Below are 16,467 nucleotides of genomic sequence, written 5' to 3'. Positions count from 1 at the left end.
ACAGATCATTTGTTGCTTTGCTGCTCTTCTTAGTATGATTTGCCTCCTAGTTCTCACCAGCTCATCTGTCAAGGAATGCCTGCTCCGAATTTCACCTACCTCGGACTCATAGAAAATAAAGAAACCTAAAGTTTAAACTTCAAATGCATCTTTCTCAGTTTCACTTTTTGGCAGGAAACGTGGTATGAGGAAATGTACCATTTGACACTGAAAGTTTAAAGACTTCATTCAGTGGTGTCCTCGACGGAAATTTCCTGAGGAACAAGTTAAGATACTCATAATCTGAAAAGGCTGACTTCTTCATGATGAAAACTGAATATTTGAAAACACAAAAAAAATTTGTGAACATTTTTTGTCTTTTGGAGTGTTGTTTTTCTATAGAATTGCACTTTCTACAATTAATTTTTACCTTAACTTGCACCACTTCACATTAAAACAAGGGTTTTGTGGATTGCAATTATTGTTTTTTTAATACATTTCCTATAGTCAGTGACAGGTTCAGAGCTCAGGGTGAGAGAAAGGAAGGCTGGGGAGGAGGAAGCAGATGGACTGCTGGAAAGCAGAGGAGGAAACGACCCCCTCGCTCCAGCATTCGACCTGCTTCCTCCTCCCCAGCTTTCCTTTCTCTCGCTCTGAACTCTGAACTTGTCAACGACTATAATAAAGTTACTTTTTTCTGGAGCTTGTTAAAGGGACACTGACTGACAGGGTATTTATGCTCGCCAAAGTTTTTACTTGAACATGACCTATGAAAGCTCAACTACCCAGAAGACAATTTGCGGCCCGAAATTCGTATTCTTTCTGCCCGAAAACCGCCGGTCGAAAAATGGCCGGTTTCAGGTGCGCTACTCTTTTTTATGGTCATGCAACGTTCAAACTGATGCGTAGCAAAAATAATCAAAGTCGTGGGTTATCTAAGGTACACATTCAATATTAAAAATAGAAAAGAATATGAACCTTATTTTTTGTGGACCTTGACGAAATAACCAGCAAACCATTTGGCCAATAGTCGGAAATTTCAAAGGAAACTGAAGTTGCCACTCCTCAGGACCACCGACCCTGTGTTCTCATAAAATGTATTCATAAAACACTATCTTTTGTGCTTTCTACTGCTTTTTATTTTGCCATCATGACCTCGAAATTCTGAGTTAATCCAATAAACACAAATTGGCGAAAATTGTACCGGTGAGCGTTTTTCTGAGTTTTTCAGATTTATTCGAAAACATGGAACCCTACCTATAACATGCATTTTGCCTCACCCTCTTCACACCACAAGTCAAGCCACACCCTCCTGAAAATTCCTGGCTATGCCACTGGTGGGATGCATACTTTTCGCAGGAGCGATTTGGACAGTGTGCCATGCAACACACTGCGTAGCATGGTCATTATTAAAAAAAAAGCTCTTACTACTGGCTTTTTATACATGCGGAAGTTTACAATATCCAAAGACACTGCTGCACAAGCTCACCATGCTCTCAATGACTGTCCTCTCTTCAGCAAGGGACAGACTTCTAACAGAGTGAAACAGGAACATGGGCAGGATCTCAGGAGTTAGCCATTTTTCCTGCTTCACTTTCTGGTTGCTCGAGGGTGGCTCAGCAAGGGCAACAATGCGAAACGATGGATGAATCCTATACAGCTGCCTGGAACACCACGATGAAGAAACATGTATAAAAAGGAAGCTATAGACAAGTAGAATCTTAACGTGCATACTGCAGTCCCCAGTCAGAAGACAATTAAAAATGTAATGTCATTCGTACGACAAGTGCCAAAATTTATGATGCTCTTAAAATTAGGTAATACTCAGTGGGAGCACTGTTAAGACATTCCCTCCTGCTGGTTTGCATATGCATATGACGATGATGATCAGGGGTTTTATGGCACAAATAAGAATGAGACTTTACTCGCTTCTGTTACTCCAGCTCTCACTAACTTTAATTGAAGGAAGGCAATATCACAGAAATGAACAAAAAAAAGCAAACATTGGATCTAAAAAACAAAGGGAAGCATGTGGTACCTTGTCTTCATGTCACCATCAGAGAAACCACAGGATGACTTTATGGCATCATAACGATCATGGCGTAATAGGCGCTTGCCGTCAAACAGCTGCAGTTCTCGATCTTGAGTTAGCCTTTGGAAACGGAGTCAGAAACACTCTTTAGCAACAAGGTTTGTCTTGATCGTAACACTTGGCACAACTCAATCATATAACCCAACCTCTTATCCTAATGTACCAATCACAACAGAAGATTGAACTGAAGAAAAGGTGGAATCAACAACACGTAACACCAGGCAAAATGCTTCTCTTGTGCTCAACAATTTGAACTATGCCATTAAGCTTACAAATTCTGTAAAAATTCTCAACTGCCAAATTCGTAAACATAGTTAACACAAATCTAAGAGTTCATGGAAACCCATTAACTTTATAGAGACTGTAGTTATGCCCAGTTTCATTAATCTGAAAAAAACTGCAAAACCCTTCACTTTTGCAAGCCCTGCCCATTGCTCCACACTCGAAGGCAAACAGTACAAATGACCAAGTATGAAAGCTTGCTGAAATTTTAGGGTCACAAATGCGCCCACAAGGCTAGACGGACCAACGACTCCAAAAATGGGGCAGAACATGTTCGCAATCAGTCTGAAAGGGGGAAAAAGATCTCGCCCTCGCTGCCCACATTCGAGCACCAAGTCAGAAAAGTCTACCGTAAAGTACCAGGGGAGAGCCCACCCTACTTTCACTGAAAACTGAGTTAATCCATGCCTGGGCACTTGTATGGTCAAATTGGGCAATTAACGCATAACTTTCAGAATTCAAAAGTTTAGGAAATGTTATTAGTGGGCGCTTGAATGAAGTGGGCACTTCCACGGTATTTTACGGTAGTGAAGATTCCTTTAATTTCTACGACACATTGCAGCCAGCTGCAAATAGGGAAGAACAACCTGCCTCTGCAGTTGCGAAATAGTGCTAGGGTGCAGCCTGTGAATGCCATCAAGGACAGCCATCTTTCCCTCGAGAGCAGCCGTGACCAGCGGCGCTTCAATCCAGGTGGTGTTCCCATCGGCAAGTGTCGTACGCTGCTGCACCAAATCACGGCTTCCCATGTCCTGGTACAGCAGCACCACTTCCTGTTCGTAGCCCAGCAGGCTCGCAAACTGCTTCACGAGAGCAGTCTTGCCGCACCCCTGTCACAAAGAAGGAAACAGCTGGTTATCAATACTATGTGGAGCGCAAGTTTGTCTGCTTTTTTTACAGGGGTTGCAGTGACGTCAGAGCGCCGGGCTCTGATTGGCTCTGATTGAAGGATAGTGGGTAGACCTCCAAGCAAGCTGCCTTGAAGTCTACCCACTATCCTTCAATCAGAGCCAATCAGAGCTCGACATTCTGACATCACCTCAACCCCTGCAGAAGAGGCAGACAAACTTGCGCTCTGCATAAGTTGGCCCACACACTTTCATACGAATGTGACCAACTGCACCCCAAACAGACAGATGGCACCTGTGCGGTCTCTCATCACAAGCGGTCACACGTTATCGTAACGCAGGCGATCACATTCAAATGCACATGAGCGAACCAGCCTTATTCATTCATTCGCTTAGATGTCTGAAGAACTACCCCACCCATGTTACTTTCCAACACTGCAAGTGGGCACCAGAGTAAAGCAGTCCTCTCAGGCAAGCAAGTGTTTGCATGGAAGCAGAGCCGTAAAGTATAACTCGTAGTTGCAAGCATTTAGAAACACTTCTCGGGTTACTATGCAATTTCAGCAACTATAACTTACACAATTCCGGAGTTAATTGCGAGTAGGCCATGGACTTTCCGGTCTTAAGCGAGAAACAGCGACGAGCATCCATCGGTGTCAGTTATCAAATTTTCCAGAAACCACCCCCAGATGAAAATCATGGGTGCACCAATGGTGGCTATGCAGTCCAAGCTATGGGCACGTACACATGCACACTTTGAGCACCCATCAAAGCTGTGCATGGACACCTTTCACTTCTTCTCAAATACAGCTGTCCGAGAGTAAAGAGCAGCAAGTGTGGTGAAGCATAACTGCAATTAAGGGTGACTTAACTGCGGTTAAGGGTGCCCATGTCACTAGAGTATTACTGCCTCGAAGTTTGCTGTGGGCCAAGCATAAATCAAGATGGAACTATGCCAATGTCTTTACCGCATTAGAAAATGAACCGCTGGTGAGCATTTGCAGTGCATCGCAGCATTGCAGGATACTATTTTAAAAGTGATAGGAACAAACACTGGTTACTCTTTGTGAGTGACCATAACTGAAACTTCTTGGCACATCTGTAGAATGCAACTATATCCTAGCTACATTTTAAGGCAAACTTTTATATAGCACTGCATGGAAGGAGTGAGGATTAAAATTGTGCTCCATGTAACAGAGTTCACACCTCCAAGGGTTTACCCAGGATTCTCAATCTGGGGGGTGTTAAAATATTTTGTGATAAGAAAATTCAGGGTATGGTACAAAACCTTTGCCATTGCACAAACATATATTGTATGACCTGTAATGCATTAGACCATGACAATTTAAACACAGCCTTCTTACTAGGCACAACCATAATAGAACCAACCAATAAAACAAGAAATTTAGCAGTAAAAAAGGTTAACTAAAAATTATGGCTCTTAAAGTGCTAGCTGCTGTATAAAGATATAAAACAAGAGGAGCAGAAACCAATTCATCCAGCCCCTAAGCTTACCTTCGAACCAATGAGGCAGATATCATAAGCAGAGTGAGACATCAGCATTTCTGCTAGCAAGTTTTCATGATAAGGTGTGGTGATGAATGCTGAAGCAGCTCCTGTATTTGGAGGTAGTGAGCCCCTGCTAACCTGCATTGATGCAAAATAACTGATGTCAAATATTATTCCTAGACAAAGCTGGCAAGCACTCATCATTGGGGACCTTTGGAGAAGACTGCCTAGCAAGCTTACCTCCACAGTGTGCTTGTTGCCAGCAATGGAGACAATTGCCCTTTGAAACAAGTCACTTGAGGACACTGCAGCCTCTTCAATCTTAGACTTGGACTGTCCATCCCCAGCCAGATTGAACATCTGGAATGTAATGTTGTACTTAGTCACCAATTTAGCTGGGTCCTCTTATTTCATGAATAAGATACTATTTAAAAAAAAAAGAGTAGTACTTCTTTTCTGTTTTCCTGAATGAAGTATATTAAAAATGTAATAAAACTTATTTAAAAAAAAAAAACGGTGGCAACATTTGTTTTTTGCCACGCTCCACTTTGCCCCAAGGCACCCAGCAAACTAAACTACAAGCTTGAACCAGATTTCATAATAATGCAACACCTTTTATTTTACATTCCAGGAGCTGCACTCAAATTCGTTGTGAACTGTTTTTTTTTTTAATGCGACAAATGTTAGACCACATAGATCGTAAAAGATTCAAAGACAAATTTGTACCATTTATAGACTAAATGCACTGAGCCAAAGAAAGGTGTGGAAACGGGTTTGAATGTTTAATAAAGGGCAACAGAGCATTCATAATGCATTGAGGAGCAGTAGGCCATCTCTGGTCACAATTATATTTGGTGGATAAAGAAAAGAAAAAAAATCTAGAGAACCAACGCTACACAAATTCTGATCTTTCAAAACATATCCCCGAAGTTTGAAAATAATTACTTCACAAAATAGTTACAAAAAACTTCAACTGAGCAAACTATTTTCATGTTGGGTGCAAATGATGTTGGCTCACGACTCAGGTGGCACACTTCTACAAGGAGGGTACTGTAACACTTGATCCAGAATATAAAAAATGTTTTTATACTGAAGAAAAATTACATCAAAAGATAACTTAAGGTGTAGATGGTTGAGCGTGTTGGTTATTAATTTACGATAAGGAAAGAGGGACATTGAAGACAAACAGACAAGACAGGCTTTCGTCTGTCTTGTCTGTTTGTCTTAAATGTCCCTCTTCCCTTATCGTAAATTAACTTAAAATATGCAGAATAGTTTGAAAATAAAGCATTTCACAAACAATGTTGCATAACTTTCTTATTTCAAAACAGTACTTACTTTCTGAAAATACCACATATATACTTCATGCACGATGACTATGAAAATACATATAGAAAACTTTAAGACAAGCTTAAATAAACTTAATTGTTTCATATGTGGCATACCTGCTTATGATGAGAAGGCCTATGTAGAGGAAATCATCAAATATCTGGTTTGTACGTGTAGCCATTCATATGGTAAATTATAATTTTATCTTGCATCATAGTTAGATGAATTTCTGATAATTCAAACAAAAATTGTGGCTTCCTGGAGTTTGAATTAATGAGTCTACTGTAAATACTATATCTGCATAATAATGAAATTTTAGAAGCACAAGAATGCCACTTCCCAGCTTTCTGCCACAACAAAAAAGAAAGAAAGAAGAAAAGCCATGTGACAATTGTTTATGCAAAGGAAAGCATTGATTCAAAGTGCGAAAAGATGATATAAAAAATTATCTTCACACAACAGCTAAAAATGCAACTATAGTCGGTGGCAGGTTCAGAGTTCAGGGCAAGGGAAAGGAAGGCTGGGAGGAGGAAGCAGGCGGAATGCTGAAGCGAGGGGGATGTTTCCTCCTCTCCAGCAATCCATCTGCTTCCTCCTCCCCAGCCTTCCTTTCCGTCGCCCTGAACTCTGAACCTGTCACCGACAATAGTAGTAAATCATATGTATATATGTGGTATTAGTAGTAAATCATATGTATATATGTGGTATGTACTGCATTCACCGGAATCTGCTGCCACACTCTCCCCTGTCTCCACAAGTTTTGAAGACTCCACTTACAGCCAGCGCGTCCTGAACTGCCTTTTTACCCTCTTTCGTAAGGATTTCTTCAGGATAGATTCTTGCTAACAGGCTTTGGAAAGACACCGAAGGAAAGCGTTGCTGAAAGAAAAAAGAAAATCCTGTTTTTTGTGTACAGACTAGAGCGCTCAACCTCAACGAAAAAAAAAACACAAATTAGACAAAAGCTCGTAAGAATATAGAATAAGATATGAGTTACCATAATGTCTGCTATCGTTTCCAGGCTGTCGACAGGAAAGTCGGGGAGTATCAACGCTGGTGTCTTGCTTGCCAACAATGAATGAACAAATGACAAGATGCTCGACAACCTAACAAACGCAAAACAAGAGAGAGAAAAAAAAAAGAAGGTGAGACATAGTAGCATACTGCATGTCCATAAAAAGTGGAGAGGGAACGCTTTCAATCTCCCTCATATTTTTACAATTCTTTTCCGCCTCTTTCTCTCACCACGGGCTTGAAATATTTATGACAAAGTAAGAAGCGACCATTTCTCGCGAATAGTGCGTAGATTCAATCTCGCAAATGGAGCAGAACCTTCTGTCTAGTCACACGCAGCTCCAGGGCAACCCGATGGAAGGCGACAGTGTGTCCTCTTGTCGTGAGCGAATATAAGGGAACGCAACAGAGTCGAGCACACTTAAGCACCAATGTGCGGACCAGCCTTTAATGGTGCATCGCCAAATACCTTTTCTCTGGAACATTCCTTGCTCGAGCAATTAAACTTTCCAGTTGCTCCTGCCGAAAAGAAACAAACAAGGTGAGCACTTTCAATTAAAAGGGGGACGAGAATCTTGAAATTGGCAAAAACATTGCAACACACTCTTCAAAAATCACAACTTTTGAATTCTTCATAGCCCAGAGTATATCTCCCCAGAAAATATGACTCCTCAAATCAATGCTCAATCTCTAGCTATTAGAAAAGCAGCACATTGCAAGTCTCGAGGTTTTCTTGGCTTTGCTTATTTTTGTCAAGCGCAATTATGGGGGTTTTGACAATGATCTCACGAACCGATTTCGGTAGACTCGGTATCGTTACTTTCTGCAAGAACTGAACTGTATCCTAAAGCTTTACTTTTTGCCCCTGCTCAATATATATAAAAGTTCATTAACTGTAACTTTCGATAATTATCATTCCATTTATTATCATTTCCACACGATTTATTTATTTATAATAAATAATGCTTCTCTATAAATGTATTATTAGCTTTAGGATATATGGCAGACCCTTGAGAAGCGGCATTTATGGTCAAAAGGTTTTTATAGAGAAATAACCAATAAAGGTTATCACTATTAGCATTATTAGAAGAAATGACCCAATTAAAGAACAAAAAATGAGGGTGTAAGCTAGCTGGTTCAGGTCAAACATGGTGAATTTACCCGAGATAGGGGTTTTCTAAGGTGCAGCACAAACACGGAGAAGTGTTCTTTGTCCACGTAATTAGAAACTTTAGTCTCAGATAAATTCACTATGTTTGACCTAATTAAGATTGTATATTTTTCCGTATTTTTGTTTGAGAAAAAATAGTTGTTTAAATCTGACTGCAGATTTTAAATCAGCATTAAGATACATTCTCCTACTGTATTTGAGTGAGATATGTAAATAAATAAAAAAAAATGTTAAAAAACCCTCATTCCCTGTTAAAAATACCCTGACAGAATATTTATGCTTGCCAAGGTTTTTATTTGAACATGACCTATAAGAGCCCAACTCCAGAACACAAATTGCGGCTCTAAATTCCTTTCCGCCCGAAAACAGCCAGTCGAAAATTGGCCGGCTTCAGGCGTGCTCACTCTCTTTTTTACTGTCACGTGGCATTTAAACTATGTGTACCAAATATATTCAAAGTCATGGGTTATCTATGACACGGTATTCAATATTAAAAATAGAAAAGAATATAAACCACATTTTTCGTGGCCTCCAAGAAGTCGCCATTACGTTCATCGCAAAAAAAAAAGTTGTACAGATCACAGGAAGTACATGTATACATAATTTTCAATATGGCGATGTACCGCGGGCTGAATGACGCGATGGCAGCGCACGACGAACCAAAGTTGCAATGGGCGTGGGGCCGCTACTTCAGAACTGTCATTCGTGGTACAGGCCAATTGATCTTCAAGCACAAAACATCGAGCAGAAGCGTGAAAGGATCGCACGACAAACGGTACATGCAAGTTCGGCGGCGGAAACATCTGCATCAGAGGCCGGAGAAGCAGAGAAAAAAATTAACTGCTTGTGTAGCCACGTCACTTCCGGCCATAAACTTCGGGCTCGTGTATCGGTTTCAAGCAGTTGAGTTTTTTGGCTTTATTAAAAATATATGTGCCTCAACAGAAAAATACTGATTGGGTAGCCTTCTGACACCATATTAAATTGCCTAGTAAAAAATTAAAAAAAAAAAAAAAAAATTTTGGGGGGGTGTCAGTGTCCTTTTAAAGTTACTTGCCATAGCTTTCTCTATTACTCACACAACACAAAAAAAGCTGTAACCTAAGATAGTGTAAAACCCTTTAGTTTAGTGGCCTCAATGTTTCACAAATTTGGCAGAGGGGTCATATTTACAACCATTATATTTTGGACATTCTAAGAGCTGGAATGCTCCTCACTACCTAGACAATAAAAATATCTGTGTCCCTAAAGTGCAGAACTTTTCCTAATGTAAAAATCCCCAAAATTAGGGGCTCATGAGCATTAAGGGTTTTACAGAATTGACCATAGAGTACCAGCAGATCCATTAAATATAACCAAGACCGGGCTTTGTCTCATGAATATACAGTACAGAAACCAAACAAAGAAACAAAAACAAGCCCACCTTGTAAGCAGAGTTCTCGAGCTTGCGCACTTGAAAGCGAGACCGAAAAGGTGGGTCAAGCGGGTTGCCTCGGAACGGCGGAACGGGAACACCGAGGGCAAAAACACGGAAATCTTCAGAGACTCGGACTAGCTTCCAGCTGTCGAGAGTCTCCTTTGAGTAGCTCTGAGAAGGGTCATACAGAAACCAACGTCAGCAACTGTAATACAATGCCACATTTTCCTTGCCCTTCAGAAACCAAATAATTGCTACCAACCGCAAGCAGCTTGTCGTATCTGGCAGGGCTCACAAGGAACCGGCCGTCGTCCAGCTGCATCTCCCGGTTTTCGAGCAGGTTGTTGAGAACGGGCAGAACGTTGCGCTCAGCTTTCTCTACACCCTCGAGGACTAAGATGCGCCCCTCTGTGGCCGCCTTGACTGCTGCCTACGGACAGAGCTTTCGTAAGACTTGCGACACCAACGCAGCAAAGACAAGTAGACTTCATCTGAACGGAAAAATGCACATACCTGATCTATACAGAGAGAGGCTCCCTGCTGGATTTCTCGTCTCTGTTTCAGGTCGGTTTCAGTGGTGTCTCGAGTGAGGGCAACATATTCAACTTCGCGTCGAGTAAGCTCCTGTGAGGACAGACAATAAAGGTAGACTGATGCAACACAAAGAGGCAACATTTCAGGGGAATATGGTACGGGTGGATGACTCACCAGGTATTGGAATGCGACACGACGTCGATACGCGCCCGGAGGTCCTATGAGAAAAATGTCTTGGCCCAGGGCATCCTGTAAATCGGAGCAGAATGCATTCTTGCCCATTAGCCAGCAAGCTTTTATAATGTGCCAGGCATACAGTTAAGAAGTACAAGTGAGGCCCCTGTACTGTCCAGCTCTATGGTGCATTCTCTCCTGCTGAAGAATCCAGAGAGAAGACAGAATCCAGAGAGAAGAGAGAAAAGTGAAATCGAAACCAAATATAAATAGTAAACTAACAGGCCGACAGATGACGCCAGTGCACTATCTTCCTCGCCCTCCTTTTGGGAAAGTGAGATTTCTACTAGCGTGGCAATGAGGGGCCATTTTTGGAGCCACTCAACAGGGTGGGGGCAGTCGGTTCCTTGCAACAGGCGGTGATGCATCTTGACCAAATACTTATTCTTTGCTGGCTGAAGCATTCCTGGGGGAACTTAGTCATGCTGTCGTGCCCTGTGCGCTAGCGGCTCTGTCGGCCTGGAGACAGTTCCAACACATTTTTCGGACTCGGTATTCAACCTGTACGCAACAGTACCTTCCAAAAACTGGGGAGCATATCTACTGTTAAAATTTGTTTCTTTAGAACCGAGTCTAACAAGGATATGTCAAATAATATACTAATCTCAGTAACAAAAGATACCAGACCAAACACTGAGTCAGGTGTAATTCTAATCACTAAATATGACATTACTATACTGTAATTAATGCAAAGGTGCAGGCGAGCTGGACAGAATAAACGATAATAATCCCTGGAGAAGGGGAACAGGGGGGACAAAGGACACACACAAATCTCCAAACACAACTAGGTGACTGGTGCGCAACCAAAAAATCCACCTGGTCCTGGTATCGAACCAGGGACCGCTCCTGGTTAGCTCAGTTGGTAGAGAGCTCCACTGGAAATGGAGAGGTTCCTGGTTCAATACCAGGACCAGGAGAATATTTTGGGTTGCGCACCAGTAACCTAACTAGCTGTGTTTGGAGATTTGTGTTTGTCCTTTGTCCCCCTTGTTCCCCTTTTCTGGGGGTTATCATCATTTATTACTATAGTTTGGCATAATGCTAAAAAAAATTAAACTCAAACGTAGATTAACACATTTGGTATTTAATGCTCTTCCAATAAAACAGTGGTTAAAATTGACCTTTCCAGCACCTACCACCAATTGCCATACTTTGAAATTATCTCATAAATTCATCATATTCAGCTCCTTACTTTCTGCATCATCCATCTCAGGTGCTGAAGAACAGATTGCTTCTGGGTGCTATCCACTGGAAGAAGCGAAAGAAAGCAATACTGATTAAACAGTTTTTAAAATTAGCTATACAATGGCATGTACAGTGTCCCAATTTTTTAATAATATCGAGTGAGCGTCGACCGCCGGGACGGCCAGTGCCGTGTCGCAGAGGCGTGCGGCGATACGGGACAGATTAAGAGCGAGTGCACAAAGCCCTTTCTAGTGGGAGCGTCGTCTGCTAGGCTATTCCGATGATCGCACACAGCCCCTGCTCGCAGCAAGGAGGGCAGGGCGCTTGCAAAACCGAAGTGCATCGCCAATACGCCCCTCCTCTTGGAATGCGTTCACAATCCTATTGACAATAGCCTGTGTAACCCCGACTGTTGTTGCGATATCCCTTTACATCATGCCACCTATCGACATTCTCACAACACGTTCCCGTGTTTCTATGAGCACTGAGGAGGCATAAAAATGTGCGCGCATCAACTGGTCAAAGAAAAATGTGACTACCCGGCCACATAGGCTAAATGAAAACAGCAACAACGCCGTTGATAATACAAACACCAAGCGGAAACCCTGTCTATACTTCGTTTCACTTTGTGTTGTACCGCAGCCGACGCTACAAGTTATCTTGGCCAATCCATCTCTAAATGTGTGTCACGTGGCCTACCCGTTGGTTGCAACTGCATGTGGAAGCACAATGTCACATGGCAAGGTGAGAGCACTGAATTGGTTTTGATGGCTCGTAGCATTGGCTGCGGTATATAGTTTAATGCATCGTTGCATTCAGTTTGTCACGTCACCATATTTTTCATTTGTGTTGGTGCTCACAAAATAAACGCAAACATAAAAAAATTTAAACTCGAGATGATGCGCGGTTTATGCCACGCCTGGCAGTATCGGGCAAGCAAGCGCTCTTAAAGGGGCCCTGCAATCATATTTAAGCGTCTACCTTTTTTGCGGTTTCCGCGCTTCTTGGGGTTCGGGCAAGCCAGCGGGCACGGAGGGAGTAACTAAATATTAGTGCGTCATATTTTAACCGGACGAGGCGGAAACCTCCTTCACCGACGGGGGCGACCCGCGGTACCAAAAGCGCGCAAAATGTGACGTCTTAGGTCCTGGGCTTACTACTGGTCAGAGCCGCTAAAAACTTCTTTTTAGTCGAAATACAAAATATCAGCGGCGCGAACTGTTTTAATTATTTATAAAAGTAGTTTTTGTTCGGTATTTTAGATCCGAAAAGAAACGAATGCAGTTTATAAAGTACGGAAACAAGAAATGACCCGTCGACATACCCGCCACCAAGCGGTGGAAAAGGCGACGCATACTAGAAAAGAGTAGTGGGATCAGCCGCCGAGACGGAAAGGTCCCGGATGCACGCGGCGGCGTTGCGGTCGTTGACGGGCTGGAGGATCCTACCGGCTCCGAGCGTTCCGAAGGCCTTCGGCGAGAAGTTTTGCCTTGCGGTTTTGCCGCTTCGCGGTATGGCAGCGCGAAGTGGCTCCCATTCTGAACTGATCTTTACTCCGTGTTTGCTGTCGTTGTGGCCAATGAAGTGTCATGCCGAATTAGTCTTATCGCGCAGCAAATGCAATGAGAGCCGCTCTGGCTGCCCGCCGCATACAGCCTATCCAGAACATGAGTTAGTGGCGCCCTCTCGTGCCGTCGACACGGAGTGCGGCAGCCGTGAGCGCTCGCGATGAGCCCACTACCCCTCCTCCAATTCACGGCCGCTCAAGCAACCAAGGACGTCATGGGGGAGGTTATTTTTTGCTTGTTTTTGTAATTCTAATTTGCCTATAACTTTTAAAATAAAGAGAATTTCGAGAAAATAAAAATTTCACTAAGTTACTACATCCTGTGCGCTCAGGTTCGGCGCAAATTAAAAACTAGTAAAAAGTCCTTGCAGGGCCCCTTTAAGATTTTTCACTTAAAGGCGGTAGCTATGCCAGCAGATAATGAACAGGGGCTGTGTGCGGTCAACGGAATAGCCTAGCAGACGACGCTCGCACCGGAAAGAGCTTAGTTTGCATGCGCCTAATCCCTCCCGGCACCGCGCTGGCCGTCCCAGCAATCGACGCTCGCGTGATATTATTAAAAATTAGGGCCACTGTACATGTTAAAATCGTATGTCCCCAATTAACTGAAAAGTCTGCTGAAAAAAAAAAAAAAAGAAATCCAGCTTAACCACACAATGCAGATAAGCTAAAAATACTGCCATACCAGTGAATTCCGGGCAAGCGACCATAGGTTAAAATTACAAGCTGAAAAAAACACTTTTCTAACTGAGGAAACGCAGAGCCAGGTAACTAGAAATTAAAATGAAGGGGAAATATACAAATGCTCAAATATCTTCTATGTTGACTCTGATATACGTGCCCACCCTCAAATACAGATTATGTTACCGTAATTTCAAATAACTGTACCTCTGCATCGCTTAATGCCTTTGAATAAAGCAGGGTATGCTGAATTCATCCATGATTTGTAAATGCTGGGAATGTTTGGAGTATGTGTATCCCAATCTTGCTACCATCTTAGGATCATGCGCACGTTTCTTTGCTTCTTGAGCAGGGGGTTGCGGTGATGTCAGAATGTCAAGCTCTGATTGGCCCCGATTAGAAGGATGGTTGGTAGACCTGAAGGTAGCTAACATTGAGGTCTACCCACTATCCTTCCGGTCGGAGCCCATCAGAGCTCTGCATTCTGACGTCAGTGCAACCCCTGCGCAAGAAGCAGACAAACTTGTGCTCTGCATATCCTTCTAGCTATCATGTTAGATATGGATGCATTCATCCTCATCGCTTTGTCAGAGATATGGCTTACATCTATAACTTTAAGAGATATTTAAAGAACAGATCATAAAATTCATTTTTGCATCCAACATCATTGAGTTTTAGAATTGAACCTTGCATTGAAAATATTGTAAGGGTACAGGCGAGCTGATGAATAGACATCATCCTGCCTATTTTCTGTCTCTTCTAAGTTTTGATGTTTCCTCTCTACCCCCGTCTCAGGTTAATTCAACATGGCTTGCACTGAACTCTACACCCATGTCGTACACCAAAGGAAGTGATCATCTACAGATCTTTATGCGAGTACATAATAGCTATAAATTGTTATCATAGCGTAATGTTATTGACCGGTGTATTCACTTTCTAGCAGGGTCTGTTTAGTCCTATTAATGCTTTTTTCAATGTGACTATCAGGGATAAGAATATTTATAGTTGTATTTCTTTCACATAATGACTACACCTTTCTTTTATTTTTTTTCTACCACAAGTACCAATGGTGAACCTTGCTAAAGTCAGTGCATATGTTTTATTGACTGAGCTGCTTTTTAGGGCTGCTCTAAAACTAATTGAGCTTATATAAAAATAAAAGGAAAGAAAAAAAAAAGTATCAGGTTAGTTTGTGTTCGGGTTTACGAACATACTCCGTTCACCTCATGGTGGTACGAAGCTTCAGGAGGCACCATGAGGCCACCAGAGGTGAAGCCAGGTGTGTGGAGGGACAAGCCCCCAACGATGACCAAAACCAAGAGACGCTACTGGACAAAAAGGAGAGCTCTCTCCTTTTCGTCCAGTAGAGTCTCCAATTGGTTTTGGTCATCGTTGGGGGGGTGTCCTTTACTTCTGGCTTCACCTCTGGTGGCGTCATGTTGCCTCCATAAGTTTCCTACCTCCATGGTTCACCCTAAAGCTGACGCTGCAGCCGATGCCAGAAGCACCAGATCGCTCCATTTGAAAAGTTCATCCACAACGGGAGCACTCGCGCAAGAAATGCACGTCTCCACGCTGGGAGGCACTCACTTGATCGAATGACGTTTTAGCGAACGCCCACGTTTCACCGAACGACACTTTAGCGAATAGTCGGACGCCGCGAAGCGGCGTTTTCGGGTGGGCCAAGTGAGTTCATATTTTTGTAATGAGTTGCCGTAGACTGTCGCCGCGAAGCGGCGAAAAGCGCAGCGCGACGGATGGGTTAACGCGCGCCCCCGTTATTCGCTAAAACGACCATTCGCTCAAATGTCGCCGTTCGCTAAAATGTCAGTCGCTCTTGTGATATGGACCCCTCTAGGAGCATGGGTTAGCTCACGCTTGAGCTTTTGTCCGAGATTTCCTCTACTCGGTACTCACAGAACTTGACAGGTACAAGTTCTTCGTGTTTCGCTTTCTTGGTGTTGATGGATACGTCTCCCAACCTAATTTTAGCATCTACGACAAAGAAGAAACAAGAACAGAATTACGACAAAATAAAAAGTGCCCTCTAAATTATTAGCACATTCAGCTGGTAGAGAAATAGCTCACTCACCGTGGCAACATCGAAGAGTAGTTTTGTTCCCCCAGCTTGAAATAAAACTGACACGGTGCTGCACAAATTGTAACTTCTGTAGTCTTACGAACAATCCCATGTTTCAGCATTACTTTCCTAATTATGCTTGAGAACACGCGGTAAAGAACTTTCTGGTTGCAGCTCTCGATCACGCGAGTTTACTGTGGTTCGCAAACGCTACGGCTCATTTTATTTTCTACTCTAAAACCAAAATGTCACTGAGGATAACATATCTCAAGAAAAGTACATATGGGATACGATTAAATGAGTAGGAACCGTCGAGATCACACCATCACACTACGCGCGAACTTTGGATTTCGGATCGGCAACCAGCTGATGCAGCTGATGTACGGCTCGGGCGGCTCGGGCCGGTGCGTTTTTAAAAACAAGGTGGCCAACGCTCATTAAGAAATCGCCCAATTGTAGGGTTAGAAAGCCTAGACCCATAAATCTTTATCATAGAAATCAGCGAAAACCGCCAATTGAAACAAATAGAGTTCAGCGAGGAATCA

At 42.8% G+C, this 16,467-nt stretch overlaps 1 protein-coding gene and 1 non-coding gene across 3 annotated transcripts in view; one reads left to right on the top strand and one right to left on the bottom strand.

The window, feature by feature from the left end:
- LOC115330987 (von Willebrand factor A domain-containing protein 8) overlaps positions 1-16,331 on the bottom strand; it is a 65,376-nt gene extending 49,045 nt beyond the window's left edge. The window contains exons 1-15 of one of the 2 annotated variants that reach the window (XM_029993014.3): positions 15,935-16,331; positions 15,760-15,837; positions 11,602-11,657; positions 10,350-10,424; positions 10,155-10,265; positions 9,904-10,071; positions 9,648-9,812; positions 7,523-7,572; positions 7,037-7,145; positions 6,817-6,918; positions 4,951-5,070; positions 4,717-4,848; positions 2,945-3,183; positions 2,018-2,131; positions 1,469-1,643 (exon numbers count right to left, since the gene is read on the bottom strand). In XM_029993014.3, the coding sequence (XP_029848874.2) occupies positions 1,469-1,643; positions 2,018-2,131; positions 2,945-3,183; positions 4,717-4,848; positions 4,951-5,070; positions 6,817-6,918; positions 7,037-7,145; positions 7,523-7,572; positions 9,648-9,812; positions 9,904-10,071; positions 10,155-10,265; positions 10,350-10,424; positions 11,602-11,657; positions 15,760-15,837; positions 15,935-16,034 (1,794 nt within the window). In that variant the 5' untranslated portion in view covers positions 16,035-16,331. The other variant, XM_029993023.4, reaches the window with a different exon arrangement.
- On the top strand, positions 11,254-11,326 carry Trnas-gga. The gene has a single exon. It is a non-coding gene; the product is annotated as a tRNA-Ser (tRNA).
- Positions 16,332-16,467: the final 136 nt, after the last annotated feature.

This window comes from Ixodes scapularis, unplaced genomic scaffold, assembly GCF_016920785.2.
Source record: "Ixodes scapularis isolate PalLabHiFi unplaced genomic scaffold, ASM1692078v2 PGA_scaffold9__187_contigs__length_104089568, whole genome shotgun sequence".
NCBI lineage: Eukaryota > Metazoa > Arthropoda > Arachnida > Ixodida > Ixodidae > Ixodes > Ixodes scapularis.
Note: the sequence above shows the minus strand (reverse complement) of the source record. Positions and strands in the feature narration are given on the sequence as shown.